Here is a 23,767-nt window from a genome sequence, read left to right as displayed (position 1 = left end):
CTGCCCTTTGCCCCCGGCCCATGTGGCATTGGACTTTGGAAGTGGCAACAGGGAGTGGAAGAAGAGCCCCAGCGGCCTCTAAGCAGGTGTGTGTGGCTGCTGGGGGGGGTGGATGGTGGTGGGAACCTCTGGCTGAAAACTGGGGGGCCCCTCGGTGGGACTGAAATGGTGTTTATGCCTGGGGACTATTTAGGACAAGGATTTACCTGGATTTCACCTAGAAGGGCACAACCTGAGCCACCTCTGTTCAGACCTGCCTGTCTTCCAGTCCTGAAATTACCACAAAGTGCCTTAGAATTTGAGTGAGAGGGGTGAGGAGGGATTTAGACAGTGTGTGACCATCTGCCAGTGTTTGGGGAGGCTTGTAGTGATGGGGGCAGTTTGGGTACCAATGCTGCAAGAGGAGATGAGGGGGCTCGAGGGTGACAATCCCCCCCTGGCAGCTGGAGCTTCACTCGTGTGCTGACCTGGGTTCTCCTTAGAATTTCCTCTTCTGCATGGAACTGTTATAATTAATAATTAATTCCAGTGTCTACTTGGAATTCTTTCTGGATCTGAAAGGCAGGAGGAGAAATCCCTGTTGCTATCCCATCCCATAGCCCACAAGAGCAAAGCTCCACTGCTCCCTGCCTCTGTCCTTACTTATTCCTTTGCACATAACTCCTTGTCCTGCTCAGAGCTTTGCCAATATCCCTTCCCTACCACGTGTAAAATGGGGTTTCACTGCTGTGTCACAGAGGTGAGGGTGATTTCTCACCTGTCTGGGAGGCCTGTGAGCAGTGGCACTTTGCAGCTGGGAACGCAGGAGGATCCTGCCTGGATGCCAGCTATCTAAGGGGGCTTTATAAGCAAGATGGGGACAAATGTTATATTGCCTGTAGCAATATGACAAGGAGCAATGGGTTTAAACTAAAAAGGAGAGATTTAGATTAGGTATTAGGAGGAAATTGTTCCCTGTGAGGGTGGTGAGGCCCTGGCACAGGGTGCCTAGAGAAACTGTGGCTGCCCCTTCCCTAGAAGTGTCCAAGGCCAGGTTGGAGGGGGCTTGGAGCAACCTGGGCTAGTGGAAGGTGTCCCTGCCTGTGGCAGGGGGGTTGGAATGAGATGAGCTTTAATGTGTCTTGCACCCCAAACCTGCCCGTGGCAGGGGGTGGGATGAGATGATCTCTCAGGTCTTTTCCAACCCAAACCATTCTAGGGTTCAAGAATGCTTCCAAAAATGGCCCATTTAATGGCTGGTGTTTTATAGGGACCTTCAAGTTAAAGCAGATGTGGAGATGGCTTTTCCTTGCCTCTGGACATCTTGGAAAGGATGCTGGTTTTCCAGCACGCTCCCAAAAGCAGAGAGTAGCTGCCAACAGGCTTCACGGGGGACTCCGAGGGGAGTGAAAAGCTGCTGATCAAACACACTGTGGCTTTTCCCTTGCAGGCTGCTGAAGTCATTTGGGACTTTAGCTCCCCAAAACCGGAGAGGATCTTGCTGGCAAGCTCGTGATGGACCCCCGGGCCCCTGCCCGGCCCCCCCAGCCCCGGGAGAGGCCTCCAACCTGGGGGGCTTGGGCAGAGGGGCACCACGGCCCCCCCTCCCCGCTCCGGCGGCAGCTCCTCCGCGCAGGGCACTCCCCTCGCCCCGGCTCCTGGGATGGGAGCCACGTCCCGGGATACCCCCGGGAGGAGGGACACCCCCCCCGCAGGGACACCCGCAGACGGGCCTCGGGGGCCGAGCACTACGGCAGCACCTACCCCAGCCAGCCGTACTCCAGGTGAGAGCTGCTCCCGCCCACCCCTCTCCTTGAAAACCTTCCTAAAACAGGGATCGCCCGGGTCACCGCCCGCGGGTCCTGCCCCTGTGGCTGCGCTGCGAAACAGTGTGTCAGCGGGGGATGTTAAAGCAGCCCCTGACTTGTGTTATTTAAGGCTGTGTGGCAGCTGTAGCTCTGATTTCTTCTTCAAACTGTGGCTTCTGTGGTTGCCGTTTCACACGCTCCGTCTCGGTCCCGAGGTGCGTTTTTCCTGCGGATTTGATTAAAGGCGGTTCTTTTTTCCCAAGTGCAAGGTGAACAATAAAAATGCAGAGGCTAATATAGAAGCAAGAGGCAGCCTGCAAGCTCAGCTGCTGAAACAGCAGAGGGTGGATGGATAAAATGTGGGCTGGAGGATGCTCTTGGTGCTGAGAAAGAGCTTCAATGCTCAAGCAAATTTGGGTTGATTTTCCTGAGTTATGGCCCTTGGTGAGTTATGGAGTGGACACGTGGGGTTTTGAGGCTGAATGATGCTCATGCTGGGAAGGGGGTGTTGCACAGGGCTGACCAAATCCCTGTGTAAATTGGGAAGGGTTAAGGAACCTGAGTGCCAGGTGGGTGGCTTGGGCTGGGAGCTGTGGGCACAGCAGCTCCAGAGCTTGGAGACAAGAGAAGTTTCCAGCAAGGCCTTAGTGCCCCTTCCAGTGCGTAAAGGGGCTACAAGAGAGCTGGAGAGGAACTTGTAACAGGAGCATGGAGTGACAGGACAAGGGGGAATGGATTAATGCTACCAGAGGGCAGGGTTAGATGGGATATTGGGAAGAAATTCTTCCCTGTGAGGGTGGTGAGCCCTGGCACAGGTTGCCCAGAGAAGCTGTGGCTGCCCCATCCCTGGAATATCTCAAGGTCAGGTTGAGTGAGGGGTTGGAATGAGACGACCATTAAAGGTCCCTTCCACTCCAAACCATTCTGTGATTCTCTGGGCATCACCTGAGACTGCAGTGCACAGCTTTCTCACAGGTGGGGATGGGAAGGTATCCAGACCTCCTGCTGCTCCTTCCAGGTGCAATGCTGGATCAGTGTCTGGCCCTGCCACTGGGCAGGGGTCCTGGCTTTATTTCCATCCCCATTCCTGCCTCCAAAGGTCCCATTCTTTGCACAGGTTTAACCCTAGATGTGATCCAGAACCCGCAGTGGTGCCCTTTGCTCCTTGGATTATGTTGTGTTGTTTTTCAGGCAAGGATATGAAGACCCCCACTGGCAGTATCCAGCAGCCAGCTACAGGGATGACTATCCCTACCAAAGCCACCAGAGGCAGCCAGTGGCCTGGCAGGGTGACAGAGGTATGGGCTTATCCTTTGGATCTCGGGATGGAGGCAGCTTGCTTGTAGAAGTGATGCTTTCTCTGGGATGGGCTCTTCTCCCAGGGCTTGCACATGTGCAGGGCTTTCTCCTGCTCATGCTCCTGGGTGGTGTTCTACCTGTGCAGCACAGGCTGCCAGTCTGCATTTAGGAAACCTGAGCAGGACCTAGGTGCACTCAAGCGATGTTTAATCTTCATTTCCATGGCTAAAATCCTGTGTCATTCCTGGTTCTGGGCTGAGCTTGATGGTGCTGTGTGATCACGGTGGCCAGGGCCTCTTTTTTGCTGTTCCTGGAGTTTTGGGGCTGAGCAGAAGGGAAGGGAGGAAAGGGGAGAGGACATCAGTGCTGTGTTGACAGACATGTCCAGGAGGGTGTTACACCTCCAATATGTCAGGATAATTTGGAAGCAAATGGGGTGTGCATGGCAGATTGCCTGACTCGTGGCTTTTCTTTTGCACTTCATTGTTGCTCTGGAGGGGTGGTGCTAAATCTTGACTCCCTCTCTAGACCCAAGACAGGGAGAGCCTTATGGCAAGAGCACCAGTTACCGGGACCAGCACTACTACAGGGGCTACCACCCCAACCTGGCCACGGGCCCCCCGGGGCAGGACAGGTAAGGGAGGGCACTCTGGGCAACCTGGGGCAACCATCAGCCGCAAAATCAGTGAGTTTGTGGCTGGTTCCAAACTTTCAGACCTTCAGGGTTGTCTCCCTTTGCTCCCCCCTGCAGGAGGCATTCCTATGGTTCCCACGAGGAGAGCTACACCTCGGCTGCCAGGAGGGAAGGGGCAGGGGGAGAAACCCTCGGCAGCAATGCAGGGGAGGCTGGTGGCCAACCCCAAGAGGTAACCTCAGTATGGGCAGGGGTGGAGGACAAGAGGCTTGGGGAATTTCCCAGAGATTTGGGGAGCAAACCATTTCTCCCCACTCCAGCTGAGGAGAAAAGGGACGCTTTACTATGTTGCACTCAGTGTCCAGCAGTCCCTGGGGATTATTATAGTGGGTTATTGGTGTTTGTGAACTCCATCTGCTGGGCTGTTGTTCCCCAAGTGAGGGGCTGTGCACTGCTCTCTCCCAGAGCCAGGACAGAAACCCAGGCTTGGTGGGATGCTTTTCTGCAACAGAGCTGGGGAAGAGGCTGTAGCACGAGCTGAGGGAGCTGGGGGGGCTCAGCCTGGAGAAAAGGAGGCTCAGGGGGGACCTTCTCACACTCTACAACTTCCTGAAAGGAGGCTGTAGACAGCTGGGGTTGGTCTCTGCTTCTGGGTAACAAGTGACAGGACAAGGGGAAACAGCCTCAAGTTGTGCCAGGAGAGGTTTAGGTTGGATATTAGGAAAAAAGTCTTCACCAAAAGGCTTGTCAAGCCCTGGCACAGGCTGCTCAGGGAGGTGGTGGAGTCACCATTCCTGGAGGGATTTAAAAGACTCGTAGATGTGGCACTTGGGGTAGTGGTGGAAATGGCTAGGTTAATGGTTGAACTCAATGATCTTAGGGGTCTTTTCCAACCTAAAAAATTCCATGATTCTCTGATTCAATCCTCCCTGGGCAGCTGGCAGCTGTGTGTCAACGTCAGCTCCTTTGAACCAGTCCTGCTCCATCACACTTGTGTCCTGATTGCTGTTTTGCCAAGGAAAAACTAAAAGATCAAGTGAAAATATCAAATCAAAGCTGCTGTGGTGATTTTAGTCCTGGGTGATGCTTTTTTGGGTTCCCAAGCCCCATCTCCTTGGCTGTGTTGAGGAGCTCATCTTAGGGCCAGGAAAGCTGTCAGACTAGACCAGTGGCTGATGTAAATTATTTTTTGAAGCCTTTGCAAAGGGCATGTGCCAGGATAAACCCAAGCTGCTGCAGGGCATGAGCTGGGAATTGGCTTTTCTGCTCCCGCTGGGCACTTTCCTGGAGCAGCAGAGCTGTCCCACTGCCCTGGGAGCAGGAAAGCAGAGGTGTCCCTTGTTCCTCAGCCAGGTTTGTGTTCTCCCTTCCTTGCAGCCCAGCCTGCTCCTGCAGTACCACGAGTCAGGGCTCAGCTCCAGCAGCCACGAGCTCAGCCAGTACATCCGTGACGGCGCCGACCAGTATGACCCTGTGCTTCCAGGGAGCTGGAACGTGGAACAAACAGGTGAGCTGTGGTGGGGTGATCTGACAAGGAGGGAGCAAAGGAATAAATGGCTGGGGGTAGGAGACTGGCTGTCTCACAGCTTTGGTCTGTTGCTGGAGGAGGTTTTGCAGGCACAAGGTGTGACAGTGGGGCTGTGGGGTGGGACTGTGGTCTGGGGGCTCTGCCTGGGTAGGTGCAGGACCTATTGTGCACACCTGCTGCTTTTGGGGACAGTTCTGGCATAGGGGGGTCAAGGGAGAGCTACTGAAGTTGTGGGACAAGGTGGGAGCTGGTCATGTTCTCCATAGTGGATGTGGTGTGGGGTCATGTTTTGATCTGACTGAGAGACACTTCTGCCTGAATTAAGGTGCAAAGTAGACCATATGCTGAAGTCAATAGTATGGATTTTATTTAAAAGTAACCGTGAGGTAAAGAGAGAGAAGGAAAAAGGAAAGGGGCTGGAGGAGAGGAGATAGGAGAGATCAAGCAGAAGAGTCACCACCTGTGGATCCAGCAGCATCCTGTTGGTCCTTCTTCACCCTGGGCTTCTCAGTGGAGGGAGTCCTGGAGTTGTTCTTCTGGGGATACCAACTTTATACAGTCCAAGTTCTGGGTATCCACGAGGTGGTCACAGATGCTCTTCCCATAACTTGGGTTGATGTGTCTGGGCAGTTGCTTTCCTTTCCCACAGCTTGCCACAGTGGAATTTCTGTCTGGATACATTAACCAGATCTCACCTTGCCAGGCCTGGGATTAGCACCTTCCTGTTGCAGATCTCTCCCTCCTGTGCTTGTCTCAAGTTCCCGCTGGGGTGGCTTATCCTGTGGCAAGTTCCTTCTGTGGCCTTGACAGTGCTTGAGACAGGCAGCTGTGCTTTCTAAGTCCTTACAGGTCGGTGTGAGGGGACTCACAGTGGCCTGTGTGTCATTGCAGGGGGTCCCTTGGTGCCCACCCCGACCCCGGCCGTTCCCCTCAAGTTCTCTCGACCGCACACGTCGCTGTGCTTCGGAGCTGGAGGACACCTGGTGCTGGCACGTCCCCACCACCCTGCAGAGGGGCAGCTGGCCCACGTTGAGCTGCACAGCCTGGAGGTATGACACAGCCTGGACCCCCAGACTCCTCTGCTCCCCTCGCTGGAGTGGCTCCTCCTGCCCTGAGGGCTGCGAACACCGTTCATCACCCAAATAGCCTCCTTAGCAGCCTTCCCGTCCCCTGCTCCCATCTTCTCTTCATCCCACATGGATTTTTGAGTCTGCATCGTGCCAGGCTGTGCCTGGGTGTTGTTTTCAGCCTTCACCTGTGTAACCCTTGGCACCTGCTTGCAGCGATCCCTTCTATGGAGGGGGACAGATGTGCTCCGTAACTCTCAGGGACAACTCCACTCACCCTCCTGAGGTGCTCCAAATACAGAGGCTGTATCCATCCCCAGAGTCTACCACGGCATGTCAGTCTCCTACTTTTCCTCCCAAAGGAGGCAGATGCCATGTCAGCAGGCATTTCTTTTCTGGACCTTAGCACTGGGTCCATGTGATGGTCCCAGATCTGTGCTCTGGGGTTCCCTTAAGGCAGCACAGACAGTGGGTTCACTGGCACCACGGAGCCCTTGGCCAAGGCATCGGCTTTCAGCTCACCCAGACAGGGCTGGCCTGGTTGGTGGAGTCCAGCTGCTGAATTTGCTTCTGTTTTTCAGGCAATCCTTCATGGCACGAAAGAGCTGGAGGAGCTCCAAGCCTTCCCAGGGCCCCTGGCCAGGTAAGCTGCACCGGCAGGTCCGGGAGCTGCGTCCTCCTGGCTGTCTCCTTTCGGAGGAGACATGAGCTCAAGGCAGGCTCCAGGGTCCCAGTGGTTTTGAGTTATCTGCAAAGGCCACATCTAAGTTCAGCGTGAGATTCCAGCCCCTTTGATGCAGCATGGGTTGATTTGGATAATGGGAGATGTTTTGGGGTCTTTTTTTTTGAATATTCATGGGCTGTGTGTTCTGTGTGGTTTGTATGTCTGACCTTATTTTGTACTGATGTCCCAGAAAAATGATTTTTTTGCATCTCTTTGTAAGTTCTGAAGTCCTGGGTCAACCTGTGGTTAAGCTTTTCCTAAGGTTTTTGTCCCCTGAGGCTGTTGAGCACAGAATGTGCCTTCATCCAGTGTGGGCCCTGGTGTGTTGCATCAAGCTGTGTCTGTGTTGTACTGGTTACAACAGTGTGTTTCTGGCCACTCACAACCCAAGCAGGGAGAGAAAAGGAAGAACTATTTACTGAGCAAAAGAGCTGCATATACACAGAAACTGGGTAGAGGACCTGGAGGTCCCCCTCCACTGTGCTCTCGGGAGACCTCACTTGGAATACTGAGTATAGTTCTGGTTTCTCCAGCATAAGAGGGATATGGGAACTGTTGGAGAATGTTCAGGGAAGGCCCATGAAGTTGATAAAGAAACTGGAACACCCCCCCCCATGGAGACAGGATGAGAAAATTGAGGCTGAGGAAGAAAAGGTTTCGTGGAGGCCTCACATCAACCTCTCAGTCTCTGAAGGGGAACCTACAGGGAAGACAGAGAGGGAATCTTCATTGGGAACTGTAGTGATAGGATAAGGGGGAATGGCTTTGAACTGAGAGTAGGTTTAGATTAGATATTGGGAAGAAAGGCTTCCTCTGAGGGTGAGGAGGCCCTGGCACAGGTTGGGCAGAGAAGCTGTGGCTGCCTCATCCCTGGAAGTGTCCAAGGCCAGGCTGGTTGAGGCTTGAAGCAACCTGGTCTAGATCAAGGTGTCCCTGCCCATGGCAGGGGCTGGAATGGGATGATCTTTAAGGTCACTTGTAACCCAAACCATTCTATGATTCTGGATTACCACTCGTGCCAAAGGGTACGTTGGGAATCTCCATATAATACGTTGGTTTGGTTGAATCAGGATCAACATCTTCATCCCCAGTCTCTCTCCCCTGTCTCATCCATGCTTTCTTTCCAACTCTCTGGCAATTTAATTGTACAACAGCAGTTTTGCCTGACTTGCACACAGCTTAAAGGTCTCTGCTCGTGTTTCAGTCCCAAAGGGTTTCTGTGGTCACAAGTGTGACCCTCCACTCTGCCAGTTAAATAACAGATTGTGCCTGCTCCTGCAGCCTTGGATATCCATGGATGTAACGGCAGCCCAGCAAAGCAAAACCGAGGTTCTTTGCAGATGGATGGAGGAAAATATTACCAGGAGGGCAGAGAGAGGGCTTGAAATGCACTTTGCATCCCTGAAACACAGAAACCTGCAGAGTCATAATAATGAGAAAATTTGAGTGTTTTTGAGCTTAAATGTGCTATGTGGTCATTGGCACTGGGGATCTTCTCCAGCTCTTGCTTGGAACCTTTGGCATTCCCATCAGTGAACCTGGGGACTCTTTAAGCCTGAATGATGTCCTAGATTGCTTTGCCTTGGGTTTCTTTGATGCCTTTCTCTGCTTCTGTAGGGAAGATCTGCACAAGGTGGATGTGATGACATTTTGCCAGCAGAAGATCACTGTGGGCTGTGACCCCTCAACACAGAGGGGCAGAGATTCAGCTCTTCTCTGGAAACTCCTGGTCCTCCTCTGCAGGCAGAACGGGGTAGGTATCCCACGGAAGGGGGTGACTTTTTTGATCTTAGAAATGAGACAAATTATATGTCCCTTAGGTGCCTCTTGATCCAGTAGCTATTTTTAAGGGGGGCATGTACCTTAAGAGAATCCCATTTCCATAGCACTATCCATCAGTTTGATGCTGCCTGGATATTTGGAGCAAATCCTTCCCTGTGAGTGCTTTTGATCCTTGGGAACCACCAACAGCCCAATGAAAGGCACTGGTGCCACCTTCACTGAGCAGCCAGCACTTGCATGTAAAAAAGGGGGTTGTTCCCTTAATCCATGGAAATCCACCCCATCTTAATCTGTGGTTGCTTGTTGGAAGCAGGTGGATAAGGTCTTCAGAGAGAGTGCTGTGAAGGTGTTCCTGGTTGTGCTGAATCCTTTTCCCTTCAAACCTGTGTGAGGGTGACCAAGGCTGATCCGACTGGGGCGATGTGCTGGGATGAGGATGCAGGTGTTGTGAGGGTGTCGGACTGGAAGTGCCATCAACCTTTGCTCATGGGGCAGCCTCCAAGAGCCTCATTCCTTCCCTTTCCCAGTCCATGGTGGGCTCGGACACGGCTGAGCTGCTGATGCAGGACTGCAGGCGAGAGGAGAAGTACAAGAGGCAGGAGCCTGCAGCCAACCTGGTGGGGCTGACGGACGACGAGTGGGCGTCACGGCAGCCGGGGACGCTGGACCTCATCACCGGGGAGGTCCCTCCCGTGGTGGAGACACAGGCACAGATAGTGGAGAAGTTCACCAAGCTCCTCTACTATGGCAGGAAGAAAGTAAGTGGTGAGTGGGACCCAGGGCAGATGGGGCTTGAGGGTTTTTCTCAAGGCGAGTTTTAAAGGGAAGGGTGGCCAAGAGGTGGTTGTGGGATCGACCCTTCAAATTGTGTTTGTACAACAGGGCTTTTGGCGGTGATTTCCCACCGTTGGGAACTGGGATGGGGGACCCAAGTGAAGATGAGATGCAGAGGCTTTTACCAGCACTGCACCTTTAGTTTCATAGAATCCTAGAATGGTTTGGGTTGGAAGGGACCTTAAAGATCCTCTAGTTTCAACCTCATCTGCAGCTATGATCTCTAGGGATACCTAAGGCAGAAGGAGGGTTGGATGCAGAGAAATTTGAGTGCCCAGGCTGGCATCCCACAGCGGGTGGCATTGAGAGCTAGCAGGCAGCACAGACTGCTGGAAAATCAGGACTCCTGGAAATCCTCAAGTGACAATATTGCCATGAAGGTCCAAGTTCTTGTAATTGTTCAAGGTAGAAAGATAAAGGGATCTCACTGGAAGAGATTTTTGAAGGGTACTAATTAAAGCCAGAGCAGTTACGGGCTCTTCTCTGAGCTGGGGGAGCAGAGGGTTCCCTGGCAGTGGAGGAGGGCAGGGAAGCAGAGTTAGTGCAAACCCTTTTTCTCCTCCCCCTTGGCTGCAGGATGCTCTGGTCTGGGCCATGAGAAACCAGCTGTGGGGCCATGCCCTCTTCCTCTCCAGCAAGATGGACCCTCGGACCTACAGCTGGGTGCTCACTGGGTAAGTGGGAGAAGCCAAAGCAGGATGTGATGCTCCATGGCTTTGCCAAGCCTGCTGTCCCTTCAGTGCCCTCAGCTCCAGAGCACTGCAAAAAGGGCATTGATTTCAGGTGGAGCTTTCTAGAGGGGGCAAAGAGGGAAGGGAGCATTCATCCAGGTAGGCCTGAGTCCTTCAGGCTTCCTGATGGACAGGAGAAACCAAGTGAGGGCTGGAAAGCAGGAGGAAAGCCATTCCCTGGATATGTGGTGTTTATTTATTCTGAGTCTTTGGCTTCACCTCTGCACTAGCAAAGGCAACCATGGGGCAGGGGGAGCTGAGCCATCTTCCCTGTGATCCAGCCTGGTCCCAGCTGTTCATCCCACTCGTATGAACATTTTCTGGTGGAATTAACGTACTTAGTCTGGATTGGGCTGATCCCTTCAGGGAGAGTTAAGCAGAAATTTTCTGTCTTGTGGAACCCAAATCCTTTTAAGGAGGTTTTATCCCTTGTTGTCCTGGAGACCTGCCTGCTCTGGAGGTAATGCAGATTGTCATCCCTGTGGGCTGATGATCCTCTCTGCCTCCTTTTTACAAGGGCATGGAGTGATAGGACAAAGGGGAATGGCTTAAGCTGAAGGAACGTAGATTTAGATTGGATATTGGGAAGAAATTTTTCCCTGTGAGGGTGGTGAGGCCTGGCACAGGTTGCCCAGAGAAACTGTGGCTGCCCCATCCCTGGAAGCATCCAAGGCCAGGTTGGACGGGGCTTGGAGCAACCTGGGCTAGTGGAAGGTGTCCCTGCCCATGGCAGGAGGTTAGAATGAGATGATCTTTAAGGTCCCTTCCAGTCCAAACTATTTTGTGATTTGCTGGAAATCCCCTTAAGACGTCACTTTCCTGGAGCATTTGGGACATGCCCTTGGAGGTGAATGAGGGTTTGGAGTCCCTATCTCTGCTGTCTCCTTGCAGGTTCACCAGCACACTGGCCACCAATGACCCCCTGCAGACCCTCTTCCAGCTCATGTCAGGAAGGATCCCTCAGGCAGCGCTGGTCTGTGAGCAGGAGGCTGTCCCTGGCACGTTCCCCTGTGCTGTCACCTGCCTGTGACACCCACCTTGTGGTGACAATCTCTGCTCACCTTTGCTCTCCTCTGCCTCCCTCCAGTGCTGTGGCGATGCCATGTGGGGGGACTGGAGGCCCCACCTGGCCGTGATGTTGTCCAACAAGGTTGGAGACATGGAGCTGAACCACCGAGCCATCGTCACCATGGGAGACACTTTGGGTGAGCTGAGACCATTGGGAGCAGCTGTCATGGGGCAGTGGGCACCTACAGTGTCAGAGCTGGGGCTGCTCAGGCTCCCCTCGTTCTACCACTGAACTGAAACCTAGGTACAGAAATCAGCAATCAGGGAAAATGGACAAAGAACACGGAGAAGGGAGGGGTTGGGATCTGCATGGACAGAGAAGGAAGGCAGGGCTGTTGGGTTTGGGCTTTTGTGTGAGCTTGGGGGCCTCCAGCACAACACTGACTATGTGGTGATGTCTCAGGACTAATTGTTTGCCTTTTCCCTCCCATCCAGCCAGCAAGGGAGCAGTTGAAGCAGCTCATTTCTGCTACCTGATGGCAGACATCCCTTTTGGCTACTTTGGGAACAAGGCAGCCCGCATGGCCCTGCTGGGCAGCAGCCACCGGTGAGCGAGCCCGGGGGGCTGGTGCTCCTGCCAGGGACACCTGTCCCACCTTCTGCCCACCCCTGGGATCTCACTCCTGTGCCAAAGCAATCCCTGTTTGGGGTTTTGCTGCTGGGAATGTAAGCTGTGGGGGGCTTTTTGGGCAGGGACCTCTGCTCTTGCTTGCTGACCCCGCTCTTCCCTGCAGCCAGGTGTTTGCCCAGTTTGCCAGCACGGAGGCCATCCAGAGGATGGAAATCTTTGAGTACTGCCAGCAGCTACGACAGCCCGAATCCTTCCTGCTCCCCTTCCAGGTAGCAGAGACGCTCAAGTACATCTTGTGCAGCAGCTCAGACCTGCCCCAAAACATGAACCCATCCTCATAAAGCCAAGAATTCAGGCTGCTCCTGAGGCTTGTTCCCTTGCTGGGCTTCGGGAGTGATGGGGAGGCTGCTTTGGCACAGAGAGGGCTCACCCAGGGCAGATTTTGGGGTGCACAGTGTGTGTGATCAGTGCTTGCTCAGGTCTGATTGCCTTCCTGGTCTCTGGGTGGTGGATGGGCTTGTCCCATGGCAAACCAGCACCTGGCTGTTGCTGCCTCAGGCACTGCATGGATTGGGTGGATACACCCATGGGAGTGTTCCAGGCCAAGTTGGATAGGGCTTGGAGCAACCTGGTCTAGTGGAAGGTGTCCCTGCCTCTATGGCAGGGAGGCTGGAAAGGGATGATCTTTAATGTCTCTTCCAACCATTCTGTGATTCCATGGAGCTGCTGTGCTCTCCCCACCACCTGCCTGGTTCAGGGAGTGGGGCTGGATGCCCCCATTGGAAGGGGTGGAAGTGCCCCTGAGTTGCAGGTCATGAGACCCATGATCTGGGTGCTCCAGGTCATGCTGGGATGCTGTGCCACGGCAGAGGGCACCCCCAGGCACGTCCCTCTCCCCGCTCACCCGTGGCTGCTGTGCCTCCCTCTCCCCAGGTGTACAAGCTGCTCTACGCCTCCCGCCTGGCCGACCACGGGCTGCCAGCCCAGGCCCTGCAGTACTGTGAGCACATCTCCACGGTGCTCCTGTGCCAGGACCCGGCCACCCACCCTGTCCTGGCCCAGCAGGTGATGAAGGTGAGTCTGGGACATCCTCCATCCTCAGCAGGGTGTGATACCAACACAGGAGCTGGTGTGGTGGAAGCATCCTTGGTTTTTCCTGTGGCTGGTGGTGCTTGGCAGCTCTGAGCAGCCCCCCAGGGTTTGCTGCCTGGTGTGGGTGGAGTACAGTAAAGCCAACACCTCTTTGGGGTCTCTAATCCCCATGGATTTAGGGTAGAAAGCAAGGGAATTATGTTGACTGCCAAGTAGGGGCAGAGTTATTTGGAAACAAAGGATGCTTTTAGTTCGGGAGGGGCTTTCTGAACTTCTGAACGGCACAGACTTTAGAAGCTGAAGTGTGAGTGCTTCACATTTCCCCTCCAGTACATCACCCATGACTTTGGTTACCTTACTGGGGGCATTTTTGGGGTGACAGTGAGTAGGAGCATGTCCCAGCTCGCGGCACCAAGCACAGCCCTCTGCTTCATGAGCAGGGTGCTGGGGCAGGGAGGGGTGAATCAAATCATCCCAGGTTCCCTGGGAAGGTTGGGAGCTGTAGGGAGACCAGGTCTGCCCTCTCTGTGCACATCACCAGGGCAGTGCCAGGGCTGCTTAAGCCTTCCTCCATCCTTTGAGACCAGGTTGGATGGGGCTTGGAGCAACTTGGGCTAGTGGAAGGTGTCCCTGCCCATGGCAGGGGGTTGGAATGAGATGATCTTCAAGGTCCTTTTCAGCCCCAAACCATTTTCTGGTTCCATGAAAGGGGCACAAGCTGTGGTGCTGTGAGGTGAGGGGCAGTAAGGATGCCCATCTGAAGCAGGTGCTGCTGAAATCACCCAAAACTTGGCTGGCACAGCCCCCCCCAATCATTGAAGCCTATTTACTGTGTAACAGCCTCTCAGATCTGCTGTTCTGCTGGGGATAATGCTTCTCCTGGGAGAAAACACTTTCATCTGAAAAACTAGTGCATTCGTAGACGCTCTTGTCTTTGATGTTTTAGGCTGTGTTACAAATTATGATACACATTAGTGTTTGATTAAGACTTCCCCTCTTTTGAAGCTGGGGACTATATACAACCAGGTGCTGGTTCATTAATATTGGATCAAAGTGCACATTAGCTTTTGGATTAAACATTCCTCCCGTTTAGGAGTAATCATGCTTATAATTTCCTTTTTCCTGCAATTGATTTAGGATGAACATAGGTGTGTTTGTAAAGAGATGGGACAGTGGGTCTGTAGGGAGTTCAAACTCCTGGCTGGGTGCTGGGTTACTCTCCATGGCCAGGCCCTGTCCCAGGTTGGGCTCTGGCTGTGCAGGTCATGTCTTGCTGTAACATCAGAGTTGGGAAGTGTGTTTTGTGCTCGTTTGGAGTTTGTTTTTAAAAAGTTCAGGAATAGAAAGAAATGTCTGATGGGGACTGGTGTGGGAGGGATGGCTGAGACCTGTGTGCTGTGGAGCTGCAAAGACCTGTGTGACTTTGAGCTGCAAAGTCACCTCTGGATGGCTTTTGGTGGCCCTTGATGCAGCAACCTCATAGCAAAGTGTCAAAGATAAATGAGCGTGAAGGAGCTGGGGGATAACTTGATAAACCTCCAAGAAGTGGGTTGATGCCAGCAAGAGAAAATTCAGTAAAGATGTGGATGGAGAGCAGTGCTTTGACTGTCATCTCCCATCATCCAGCCGTCTTAAAACTGGACTCTTGTCTAAGCAATTCCTTCAGGCTGGGATTTAGCTCTGCAGGGAGCCCTCCATCTCACCCTGGACTTCTGGGTTGCTCCAAAAGAACCTCTTGCTCCATTGATGGCAGCTGGAGCCCCATGTCACTGAGAGGGCTGCAGCCAGGGCAGCAGGACTCCTCTTTAGCAGGAGGAATTAAACACACAGCAGCAATACTGCAGAGAGGGACCTGGGGGAGACAGTGGAGCATGGAAAAAATACCGAGCAGCAGCAGCATAACAGGATGTTGATACAAAAGGAAAAAAAAAAGCCAATGTTACAGTGCTATTCAGGGTTTTAAGAGCAAAAACTGCATGTCTGAGACAAGGAGGTGATAATCCCCCTCTGCTGGGGTCTCAGGGGTCTTGGCTGGGGCACTATGTCCTGATTGGGAGACAGGGCCAAACTGGAGCAAGCGCAGTAGAGGAGAGTTGGGGTGATAAGAGATTGAGGAGGAAATGACCTCTGAAGAAGGCCTTGGGGTTATTTCTTCTAGGCAAGATATGCTGGGAGGGGAAGGGGCATGGGGGATGAGATAACAGCCCTCTGGCACGCAGGAGGCTGCTCTTTGGGGAAGCTGCCTGGCTGTCCCCGCAGCTTCCACGGGAGCAGGGATAGAGAGGCTTAATTTGTAGCAGGGAAGATTTCACTTAGATATTAAGAAAAAACTCTTTAGCTCTAAGGATGTTAAGCATCAGGGGACAGGCCTGGGAGGCTGTGAAATCTTCTCAGAGATTTGTAAGCACAGATCAGACAAACAGCAGCTCCTGCCCATCCTTGTGGGGTAGGTGAGGGGCTGATGCACAGCCCTGGGAGCTGGGCTCTTTCCAGGGCTCCTGGTGGGGTGTCCTGCAAACCTGGCAGTGCCCTAGGCTGGCTGTTAGGTGGGATTAAAGATACTTAGATTCCTCACAGAAAAAGATGATGATAGTTACGTGCATGTTTGATGTGAGGAGCATTTTGGCCATAGGTATTTTGGCATCTCTGTGGATCTGCTGAGACTCTCTGCAGGGCATAGGGTGGACCAGCACCTCTGTGGCAGTGTGGGAGAGGGAAAAAGTCCTGCACAAGAGGCTGATGTTATTTTTACCCCCATATTATGAAGCAATGCTATTTTCCCTTGACCCGTGTGCGCAGCCATGTGCAGTTGATCCCTGTGGGTCTGACACTTGTGATGATCCCTGTTTGTCCTCCTGGCCCCACAGCTGGCTGAGAGGCTGAAGCTCTCCGACCCTCTGCTCCTGGAGATGCCGGAGCAGGACCAGACACTGGAGCCCGACTGGCTGGAGCAGCTCCGAGCCTGCTGCCGGGAGCGGGAGGTGAGGACGGGTGAGGATGGAGTGGGACAGCTGGTCTGTGTTGTTCTGTCTGCAGGAGCATCCTCCTCCTCTGTCCTCAGTCTGAGGGGATGAGGAGGGATGCTCAAAGGTTGTTGTTTCCCCAGTGTCCTCTCTCTCAGCTTGCGAGCCCCGAGATGTGGTCTCTGCTGTGGGACCTGCAGCTTCAGTGTGAGCAGTGCCTGAGGGCTGCAGAGCTTCACAGGAGAGAAAACACTCCTTTTGGCTCAAGGGGGGCAGGCAGGGGCTGGTGGGTGGGTGGGTGATAATCTCCCCTTGCAGGGAGGATGTTGCAGAGGACACTGGTGGGGTGTCACCTTGCGGGTGTACTCCTGGGTCCTTCAGCTATACCTGGTCCTTGGATGAATGCTTTTTGTTCAGGTTTCACGCCTGCTTTTGGTTTTGTGGCCTTCCCCATCTCATTTCTCCTCTGACTGCTCCCAGTGGTGCTGCAGCCCCCGCTCACTTGCTGGGACAGAGCTGTCTCTGTGCTGGTGTGGGTCTCACCTGCAGGCTGGGAGGCCCAGACCCACAAGCACCACGCTTTCCTTTACACTGGCCTTGTGGTTTCCTTAGTTTTTGCTGTGTGACATCCTTTTTTCTCTCTGTTTTGTCACATTTTCCCTGTGACTCCTTGCAGGTGGAAGATGACCTTCCTCCAGAGGTGGTCCCTGCTCAGCCAGAGCTCTCCTGTGCTGTTCCTCCGACAGCAGGTAAAGAAAACGAAGCAGCAGGTTGTGGTCACCCCAGCAGGCTTTTCCATATGTAGAATTGTGCTGTCGTGGGCTGGGAAGCAGCTCCCCCCTCCCTGGAGTTTTTTCCAGCAGCTACTCCTTGCTCCTTGCACCCCCCCAGAGCTCAAAGGTTGCTCCTGCCTGGATGCATCCCTTGGGCATGGGCTGCACAGTGAGGGGTTGATACTCATGTCCTCATGCGAAGTCTGAGTAATTTGGGCCTAATTACCACAGCTTCAGGGGTCCCTGTGGGTGCTGTGGGAGGAGAAGAGGAGCTAGGGGTGGGTGCTGGATGAGGGATGTGCCTCCTGGCTGAGCCTCGGGGGAGATGGCCCCGTTCCCAGGCAGTCCTGTGAGGGTGCAAACTGGAGCTGAACTAAAGGGATTTCACACTTAGAGAGTGAAGGATTTGGGAAGGAGCTCATCCTGCTGTGTGCAGAGCTGCAGGATGCCTGTTGGTGAAGCCCCAGCATTTCCCCTTCCCTGCTGCCTCTTTGACCCCTTTGCTTTGCCTCTTGGTGACCCCAAGAGTCCCCTCCAGCATCAGCCCACACAGAGGGCCAAGAGACACCAGGATGAGGGACACAACCCTTCCCTGGTGCCAAGGGAAAAGCTAGAGAGCTTTCCCTTCCCAGGTGGACAGTGCATCCTTTGGGATGTCCCACTGAGGAGAAGCCAGGGGCTGGTGACCCATCAGCATTGCTTCACATCCACGTCCATCAGCTGGGAACCTCTGCACAGCCCCCTGCTCCTTGCTGCTGCTTGGATCTGGCTCTCTGCTGGGAGTGCTGGCACTGAAGGGTGGAGAACAGAGGCTGGTGCAGACAGGATGAAACACAACTAATTCCTTCAAGACGTTGCTTCCTATCAGCTTCCCCTGCTGCTGCCAAATTCCTTTTCAAAGAGCTTTCCCAGGCAGTAAAAAGGATCATCAATCCTGATTGCCTTCTGCTGCTATCAGGGCTGAGGCTGTGATCTTCCTTCCCTGGAAGGAAGTCCCAGGTGTGATGATCCCATTGGCTTGGCTTCTCCAAGCAGTCAGGTCTGCTCTGTGTGCTCTGCAGCTCCCTTTGCCAATGCTTGGCCCTTTTGTTCATTGTGGAGGCCGTCCAGAGTCACCACCTGAGGGACCCGCATGCAGAGAAAGCTGGCTTGGGGCTGAATCCATCCATCTTGGAAAGACAAAGCCTGAAAGAGGTGCCAGACAGGGATATCCACATGGTCACAACAACCTCCCCCTCCATCCTTACAGCCTGGGCTGTCCTCCCTGACTTTTTCCAGCTGAGCTTGCCAGGCAGCATCAAGTTGAGCGTCCATCCTTCTCCCTGCGGATCTTGAGCATCTCCAGGCCATGTGGGAGTAGCTCACTGAAGCCAACCCTGAGCAAGCTGGAGGCAATGCTGGCAGCAAAGCAGAGGGTTTGGTAGCACTGCATCCAAGAGGTGCCATAGTCTTTCCCTATGGGATCTGGGTCCTGCCTGCCATGTTTCACGGCAATGGGAGAGAAGTTTTCCAGGGCCCAGCGTGTTTCTGGCAGGAGGCTGCTGAGCTGGAATAAACAGGACTCCCACCTGGGACCAGTGTGTGTGTTAAATAAAACAAACCCCACTTGCTCAACCAGCCTTTCAAACAGAAACCCGACCCTGAATAAATCTGCTTAAAGCAAGAAACTCATCCATGGGCGCTGCTGTGGAGCAGGAATAAAACTTCCTGGTGAATTTTCTTTCCTGCTCAGGGTGTGCAGCAGGAATGGAGGAAAAGGCTCGAGGCCCCAGGCTCCTTTGAAATTCTGGTGCATATGCTGCTTGTGGGCTCTTTGCTTCCATAGCATTCCCCTTCTGAGCTCCTTTGCAACCTCAGGCGCGTTCCCAGGATGTTTTTCCCCCCCTGTCTTTCCCAGCCCACCTTCCTTGAGGCCTCTGAAAGGTTCCTGCTGCTGTGCTGTGTCCTACCTCCTCCCTCGCCTGATCCCTGGGGTCTTTCCTCCTTCCCCCAGCTCCTGCTGATGTGTAAGGGAGAAGGGGATAATTCTGTGCAGAAGTCTGATGGAATTATAAACATTATAAAAATTGTAAGGTCCTGAGGCGTGGTTTTGTGTTTTTTTTTGCAGATGGAGAGCCTGTCAGTGAGCTTCCCCGGAGCGAAGGCTACCAGTATGACCCGTGGTCCCAATCTGTGCCACCCCAGGGGCCCAGCTCCCAGGAGGATGTGTCCCCGTGGTCTCCAGCCCCTGCCCAGCCTGCAGAATCACCGCTGCTCAGTGCCGGCCAAGAGCTGCAGCCCCCCACATCCCCCCCAGGGACGGGCACCCCTCCAGGAGGGGGTTTTGCTGAGCCCCCTCCGCAGCCGGTGCTGCCAGCAGGTGAGTGCTGCTGCCTTGTTTCCCCGAAAAAAATCACAGAATCCCTGAATGTTTGTGTTGGGAGGCACCTAAAGCTCATCTTGTTCCAACCCCCTGCCATGGGCAGGGGCACCTTCCACTAGACCAGGTTGCTCCAAGCCCCGTCCAACCTGGCCTTGAACACTTCCAGGGATGGGGCAGCCACAGCTCCTCTGTGCCAGTGCCTCACCACCCTCACAGGGAAGAATTTCTTCCTTAGAAGTTGCCTTTAAGATGCACCAGTTCAGCCTTCACTTCCCTGGTGCTGGCAGGGACAGGGACCAGAAAGGCCTTTTGCATCTCTTGGGGGACATCTTGGCTACCACAAGGTGTGACTCTGCTCTGGGATGGGATGATAGAAGCACTGGAAATACCTCTGATGGATACATAAGAGCTCCTTGGGTCAAACCCTGACTCTGTCCTCCCTTCTGCTCCACAGGAGAAGCTGGAGAGCCCTGGGATGACCTGCTGTGCCCCAGGAGGGTGCAGCCAGCCTTCCCAGCAGAGCAGGTGAGTCAGAGGGGCCAGGGACACCATCCCAGTGGGAGTCCTGGGGGAATCTGGGACTTGCTGGCTTATCCTTCCACACACTGAACTTGCACAGAATCCCCCCATTGTGGTGTCAGTTGTCCCCCTGGGGGACAGCTTCCCACCGCTGGAGTGCCTGGCTGTGCCCTGCTGTGTGTGCTCCTGCTCCCCACCTGCTGTGTGAGGGATGCAGTGTTCCCTCCACTAATCCTGGCATGGAGGATTCCCAGGGGCACCCTGACTATGCCCTGCGCAGTCCCTCTGGGGACAGCACGTGGCAGCTTCAATCTGTGACAGCAGGAGGAGTTACAGACAAGGACTCGGACTGTCTCTGAGACCTCCACTGTCTCCTTGGATGACAGCCATCCTTCCTCAGAGAGCGAGGACGCCGCCCAGGAGGAGGTGGAGAAGCCGGATGAGGACAAGGTGAGCACGATGGTGAGCCTCGAGCTCTGAGCTTGCGTGTCCCTTTGCCAGCCCTGCCCCTGGCAAAGTGGTGCCCATTCCCAGCGGGTGTCTGGGGGGCCCCAGGGCGTTCTCACCACCTCATCCCTTTCCTCTCTTTTCCTTTGTGATGACCTCCATTTCCCAGAGCTCTGGATTCAGGTGGTTTGGCTGGTTTCGGTCGAAACCCACCAAGGAAACTTCTCCCAAAGCCGCATCCGAGACAGACTCAGACTCCCCCACGTTGGAACAGCAGGTAGGGGACAAAATGCTGTCCTGGCCCTGGTGACACCCCATGTGACACATCTCCCCATCACCTGCTGCTGCTGTACTCATCCAGAGGCTGTGCCACTGCCCAGCTCTTCGTGGCCATGTCCCTCTCTGTGTGGGGACGGAGCTCGACTGGGAGCCCTTTCAGCCTGGAAGTGAATCCTTGATTAATAATAATTGTAAATTTATAAAGCCTCTTTAATCTGGGAGGTCCTCTGAGCCCTTGGCAAACTCCACAGGGATTGCTCGCCCTGCACTGGAGCGGAACACAGCTGTGAGTGGCAGGTTTTAGGAGCTGAAAGGATGGGAAAAACTCTTTAATTGGAAGCACAGCAGCAAGGAGGAAGGAGCCATGCATGGTTATCCCAGTCCTGGGCAAGTCCTCAGGGTGTCACATCCCTGAGGGTGGGCTTGGAGCAAGGTCCACCACCCCTGCAAGTTTCCTCCTGGTTGAGAAAGACCTACAGTCCCAGAGCAGGAAATTCTGGGATATTATTCCAAAACTAGCAGGAGATGAAGAACAGAGGGGGATCCATGGACCTGGGTGGCCCCTCATGCTGTACCCAGGCTCGGTGTCCAGCCTTCTGCCTAATTCAGAGCTGTGGGGTGGTTTACCTCTGTGGCAGGGTTGCTTGCCCTGACCCGGTAGCCACTCCTTAGCTGGGTTTCCTGCAGCTCCTGGGGCACCTCTCCAGCAGGACTGGGTGCAGAGTGGGACCCCAAATGTGTGGTGTGTGGTACCTGGCACAGGGGTTCGCTCACCACACAAGGAGTTTCTGCTCTAAACGGGTGGCTGTGGTTTCAGGAGCGGACGTCGCCATCCCTGCCCGATGCCCCTCTCACAGCTGGGACAAACCCTTTGGCTCAGCCTCTCTCCAGAAATCCCGGTAAATGCTGTGTGGGTCCCCTCACCCCTCTCCCCAACAACCTTTTAGAATCTTCTCTTAAGTTTAAAGTTTGGGGGTTTTTTTGTTGTTGTTTCTTGCCCCAGGAGGAACGCAGGTTCAAGATACCTTTGGTTTTAGTCCAGTGTCCTTGGAGGTGACAGGCTCGCAGGATGGGGACGGAGGGCAGTCAGCAGGACAGCAGGTGAGGAGAGGAGGGGGATGTGTCTGTGCGTGATGAGGGGTGTCCAGGACACTTCTCTGCTTGGGGAGGCTCTGAAATTGGGGGGTGGCTGTTAAATTTCTTTCTCTTCAGCCCTTCCAGGCAGGCTACCCCGGGCCTCTCCCACCTCTCCCACCACTGGGGACAATCCCCCTCTACAACCCTGCCCAGGTCTCTCAGGTGAGAGCATCTTCCGGAGAGGTGGGTGGTGCTGGATGGGCTGGGGGTGGTTCTTGGCTTTGGGGGGACGGCTTCTGGGTTTGGAGGGGGGGTGTGTCTCCTGGCTTTTGGGGATTGCAGGCTATCCGCTGTGGGCAGGGGGATTTAGGGGACACCAGCCCTGGGTCTAAGGGGTTTTATAAGAAAATAAACTGGTGGAGGACAGTGATGGGAGAGTAAGAGAGGATGAGAGTGGTGGGGGGGATATATGTGTGGCTGCATCCTGATGGCAGCAAATCCACGTTTTGGGGTGCAACCCACCCTTACACCTCTCTCTCTCTCTCTCTCTCTCTCTCTCTCTCTCTCTCTCTCTCTCTCTGTTTCCCAGTTTGCTGCCGCTGCCAGACCCACCCAACCCAGGCTGCTTTCCCAGCGCCGCTACCCCAACCCGCTGTGAGGGGGCTGGAGGGAGGTGGCACATACCAATTGCAGGAAGTTTTTTAACCCAATTGGTGTTTGTGGTTCTTTTGGGGGCAGGTGGCAGAGGTTGGCAGTGTCTGCCAACCATTTGTGGGGGGGACCTTGTAAAGTAAGGGGGAGGTTTGTGGGTTTGAAATCAATACGAGCTGGGGGAGGGTGGTGGGATGAACAGTTTGGTGACCAGGTGGGACCCCACCTGCAAAGCCTCCAGCTGGCACTGGGTGAGTTCACCTGGGGTCTTTGGAGTGGGGAGGAGCCAAAGGGTGAGTGTTTAAATTCCCTGAGGAGTTTCTGTGTAAGTTAGGAGGTGGATTGGTGTCTCTCTGGCAGTGTAGCACTGAGCACAGATTTGGTGGAGTTCTTGGTAGTGGGTTGAGAATGGGTGCGCAGCTTGATCAGAGGAGGTTTGGAGACCCTCCTAAGGCACAAGGGGAGGGGGCACGAGTCTCTTCTATGATGCAGAAGGGTTTTGGAGACCCACATAACAACAACACCAAAAAAGAGGTGTCTGGGGGCTGCCATCCATTTGCAGGGGGGGTTGTTGTAAAATAAGATTGAGGGATTTAATGTCAATAAGGTGCGGGGGGAGGCTTGGGGGTTGAAAGTCAACAACTGGGGCAGGATGATAAAAAAAAGGGTATCTGGTTGCTGCAGGCCCAGCCTCTGTCACCCATTTGGTGGGGGATGTTGCAAAATAAGATTTGGGGATTTCAAGTCAATCAATGGGGGTGGGGGTGGTGTTTCACAGGATAGGTCAGGCTGGAAGGGACTGCAGTGGGGCATGTGGTCCCACCTCCCTGCTCAGGCAGGGTCATCCCAGAGCCCATGGCACAGGATTGTGTCCAGACAGTTCTGGAATATGTCCAGAGAGGGAGACTTGGCACCCTCTGTGGTCTCTGTTCCAGTTCTCGGTCACTCAAACAGGTAAGAAGTTGTTCCTCATCAGTTTCTGTCTGTTGCCTCTCACCCTATTGTGCGGCACCACAGAGAAGAACCTGGCTCCATCATTTCTGGCACCCCCTCTCTTTAGATATATATACACAGTCATGTACACGCCCCTCTCAGCTATCTCTTCTTTCCTCCTAAGAGATTTTTTTCAGTCCCTAGAGCCCCGGTTTGAGGGTTTAAATTCAATTAAACGGGGGCGGGAAAGGGCTGAAATAATCGGTGTCCGGGGGGAGGTGTTGGAAGGGCAGGAAAGACGGAAAAAAGGTGTCCGGGGGAGAGTAGTCTGAATTGGGTTATGGGGCGCTGCCCCACCTCACCCATTGGACTCAGCGCTGCCGGCCGTGAGTCTGTCTCAAAGCCCCGCGGGGCCACGAGCATCCGCCGGGGCTCCGCCAGGGAACCGCCGCGGCTTCTCCTGCCCGGGCCGGCCCGCGCGGGGCCCCCCCTTGCTGGTGGCTCACCCGCCCCTCGCGGGCGGGACCCTGCTGGGGCCGCGGGCGGCCCTTGCCTCAGACCTTCCCCGAGGCGGGGCGAGGGTGACGCGCACCCCGTGGTGGCCTCGGCGGTGAGCTTCCCCCGGAACGCCTAAACTCGCACTTCT

The 23,767-nt window shown here is 54.4% G+C and overlaps 1 protein-coding gene across 2 annotated transcripts; it reads left to right on the top strand.

Moving 5' to 3' along the window:
* The first annotated feature begins 33 nt into the window (after positions 1-33).
* LOC113973091 (protein transport protein Sec16B-like) lies at positions 34-22,234 on the top strand. 2 transcript variants are annotated; one of them, XM_027694782.1, is made up of 26 exons: positions 34-86; positions 1,430-1,763; positions 2,979-3,085; positions 3,615-3,720; positions 3,838-3,952; positions 5,098-5,227; positions 6,140-6,297; positions 6,897-6,958; positions 8,657-8,792; positions 9,349-9,579; positions 10,232-10,329; positions 11,278-11,359; positions 11,474-11,591; positions 11,890-12,001; positions 12,189-12,294; positions 12,959-13,099; positions 15,985-16,098; positions 16,757-16,829; positions 18,961-19,212; positions 19,670-19,740; positions 20,059-20,184; positions 20,351-20,458; positions 21,278-21,359; positions 21,464-21,561; positions 21,673-21,759; positions 22,127-22,234. In XM_027694782.1, the coding sequence occupies exons 2-26, from the start codon at positions 1,495-1,497 to the stop codon at positions 22,193-22,195; spliced, it is 3,051 nt and encodes a 1,016-aa protein (XP_027550583.1). In that variant the 5' UTR covers positions 34-86; positions 1,430-1,494; the 3' UTR covers positions 22,196-22,234. The 2 variants fall into 2 exon arrangements, with proteins under 2 accessions (XP_027550583.1, XP_027550582.1); XM_027694781.1 differs by having other exon boundaries at positions 20,056-20,184.
* The last annotated feature ends 1,533 nt before the right edge of the window (positions 22,235-23,767 follow it).

Source organism: Neopelma chrysocephalum, unplaced genomic scaffold (genome assembly GCF_003984885.1).
Source record: "Neopelma chrysocephalum unplaced genomic scaffold, ASM398488v2 Primary Assembly neopelma1_98, whole genome shotgun sequence".
Lineage (NCBI taxonomy): Eukaryota > Metazoa > Chordata > Aves > Passeriformes > Pipridae > Neopelma > Neopelma chrysocephalum.
The sequence above is the reverse complement of the archived record's forward strand: the minus strand, read 5'-3'. Positions and strand labels throughout refer to the sequence as shown.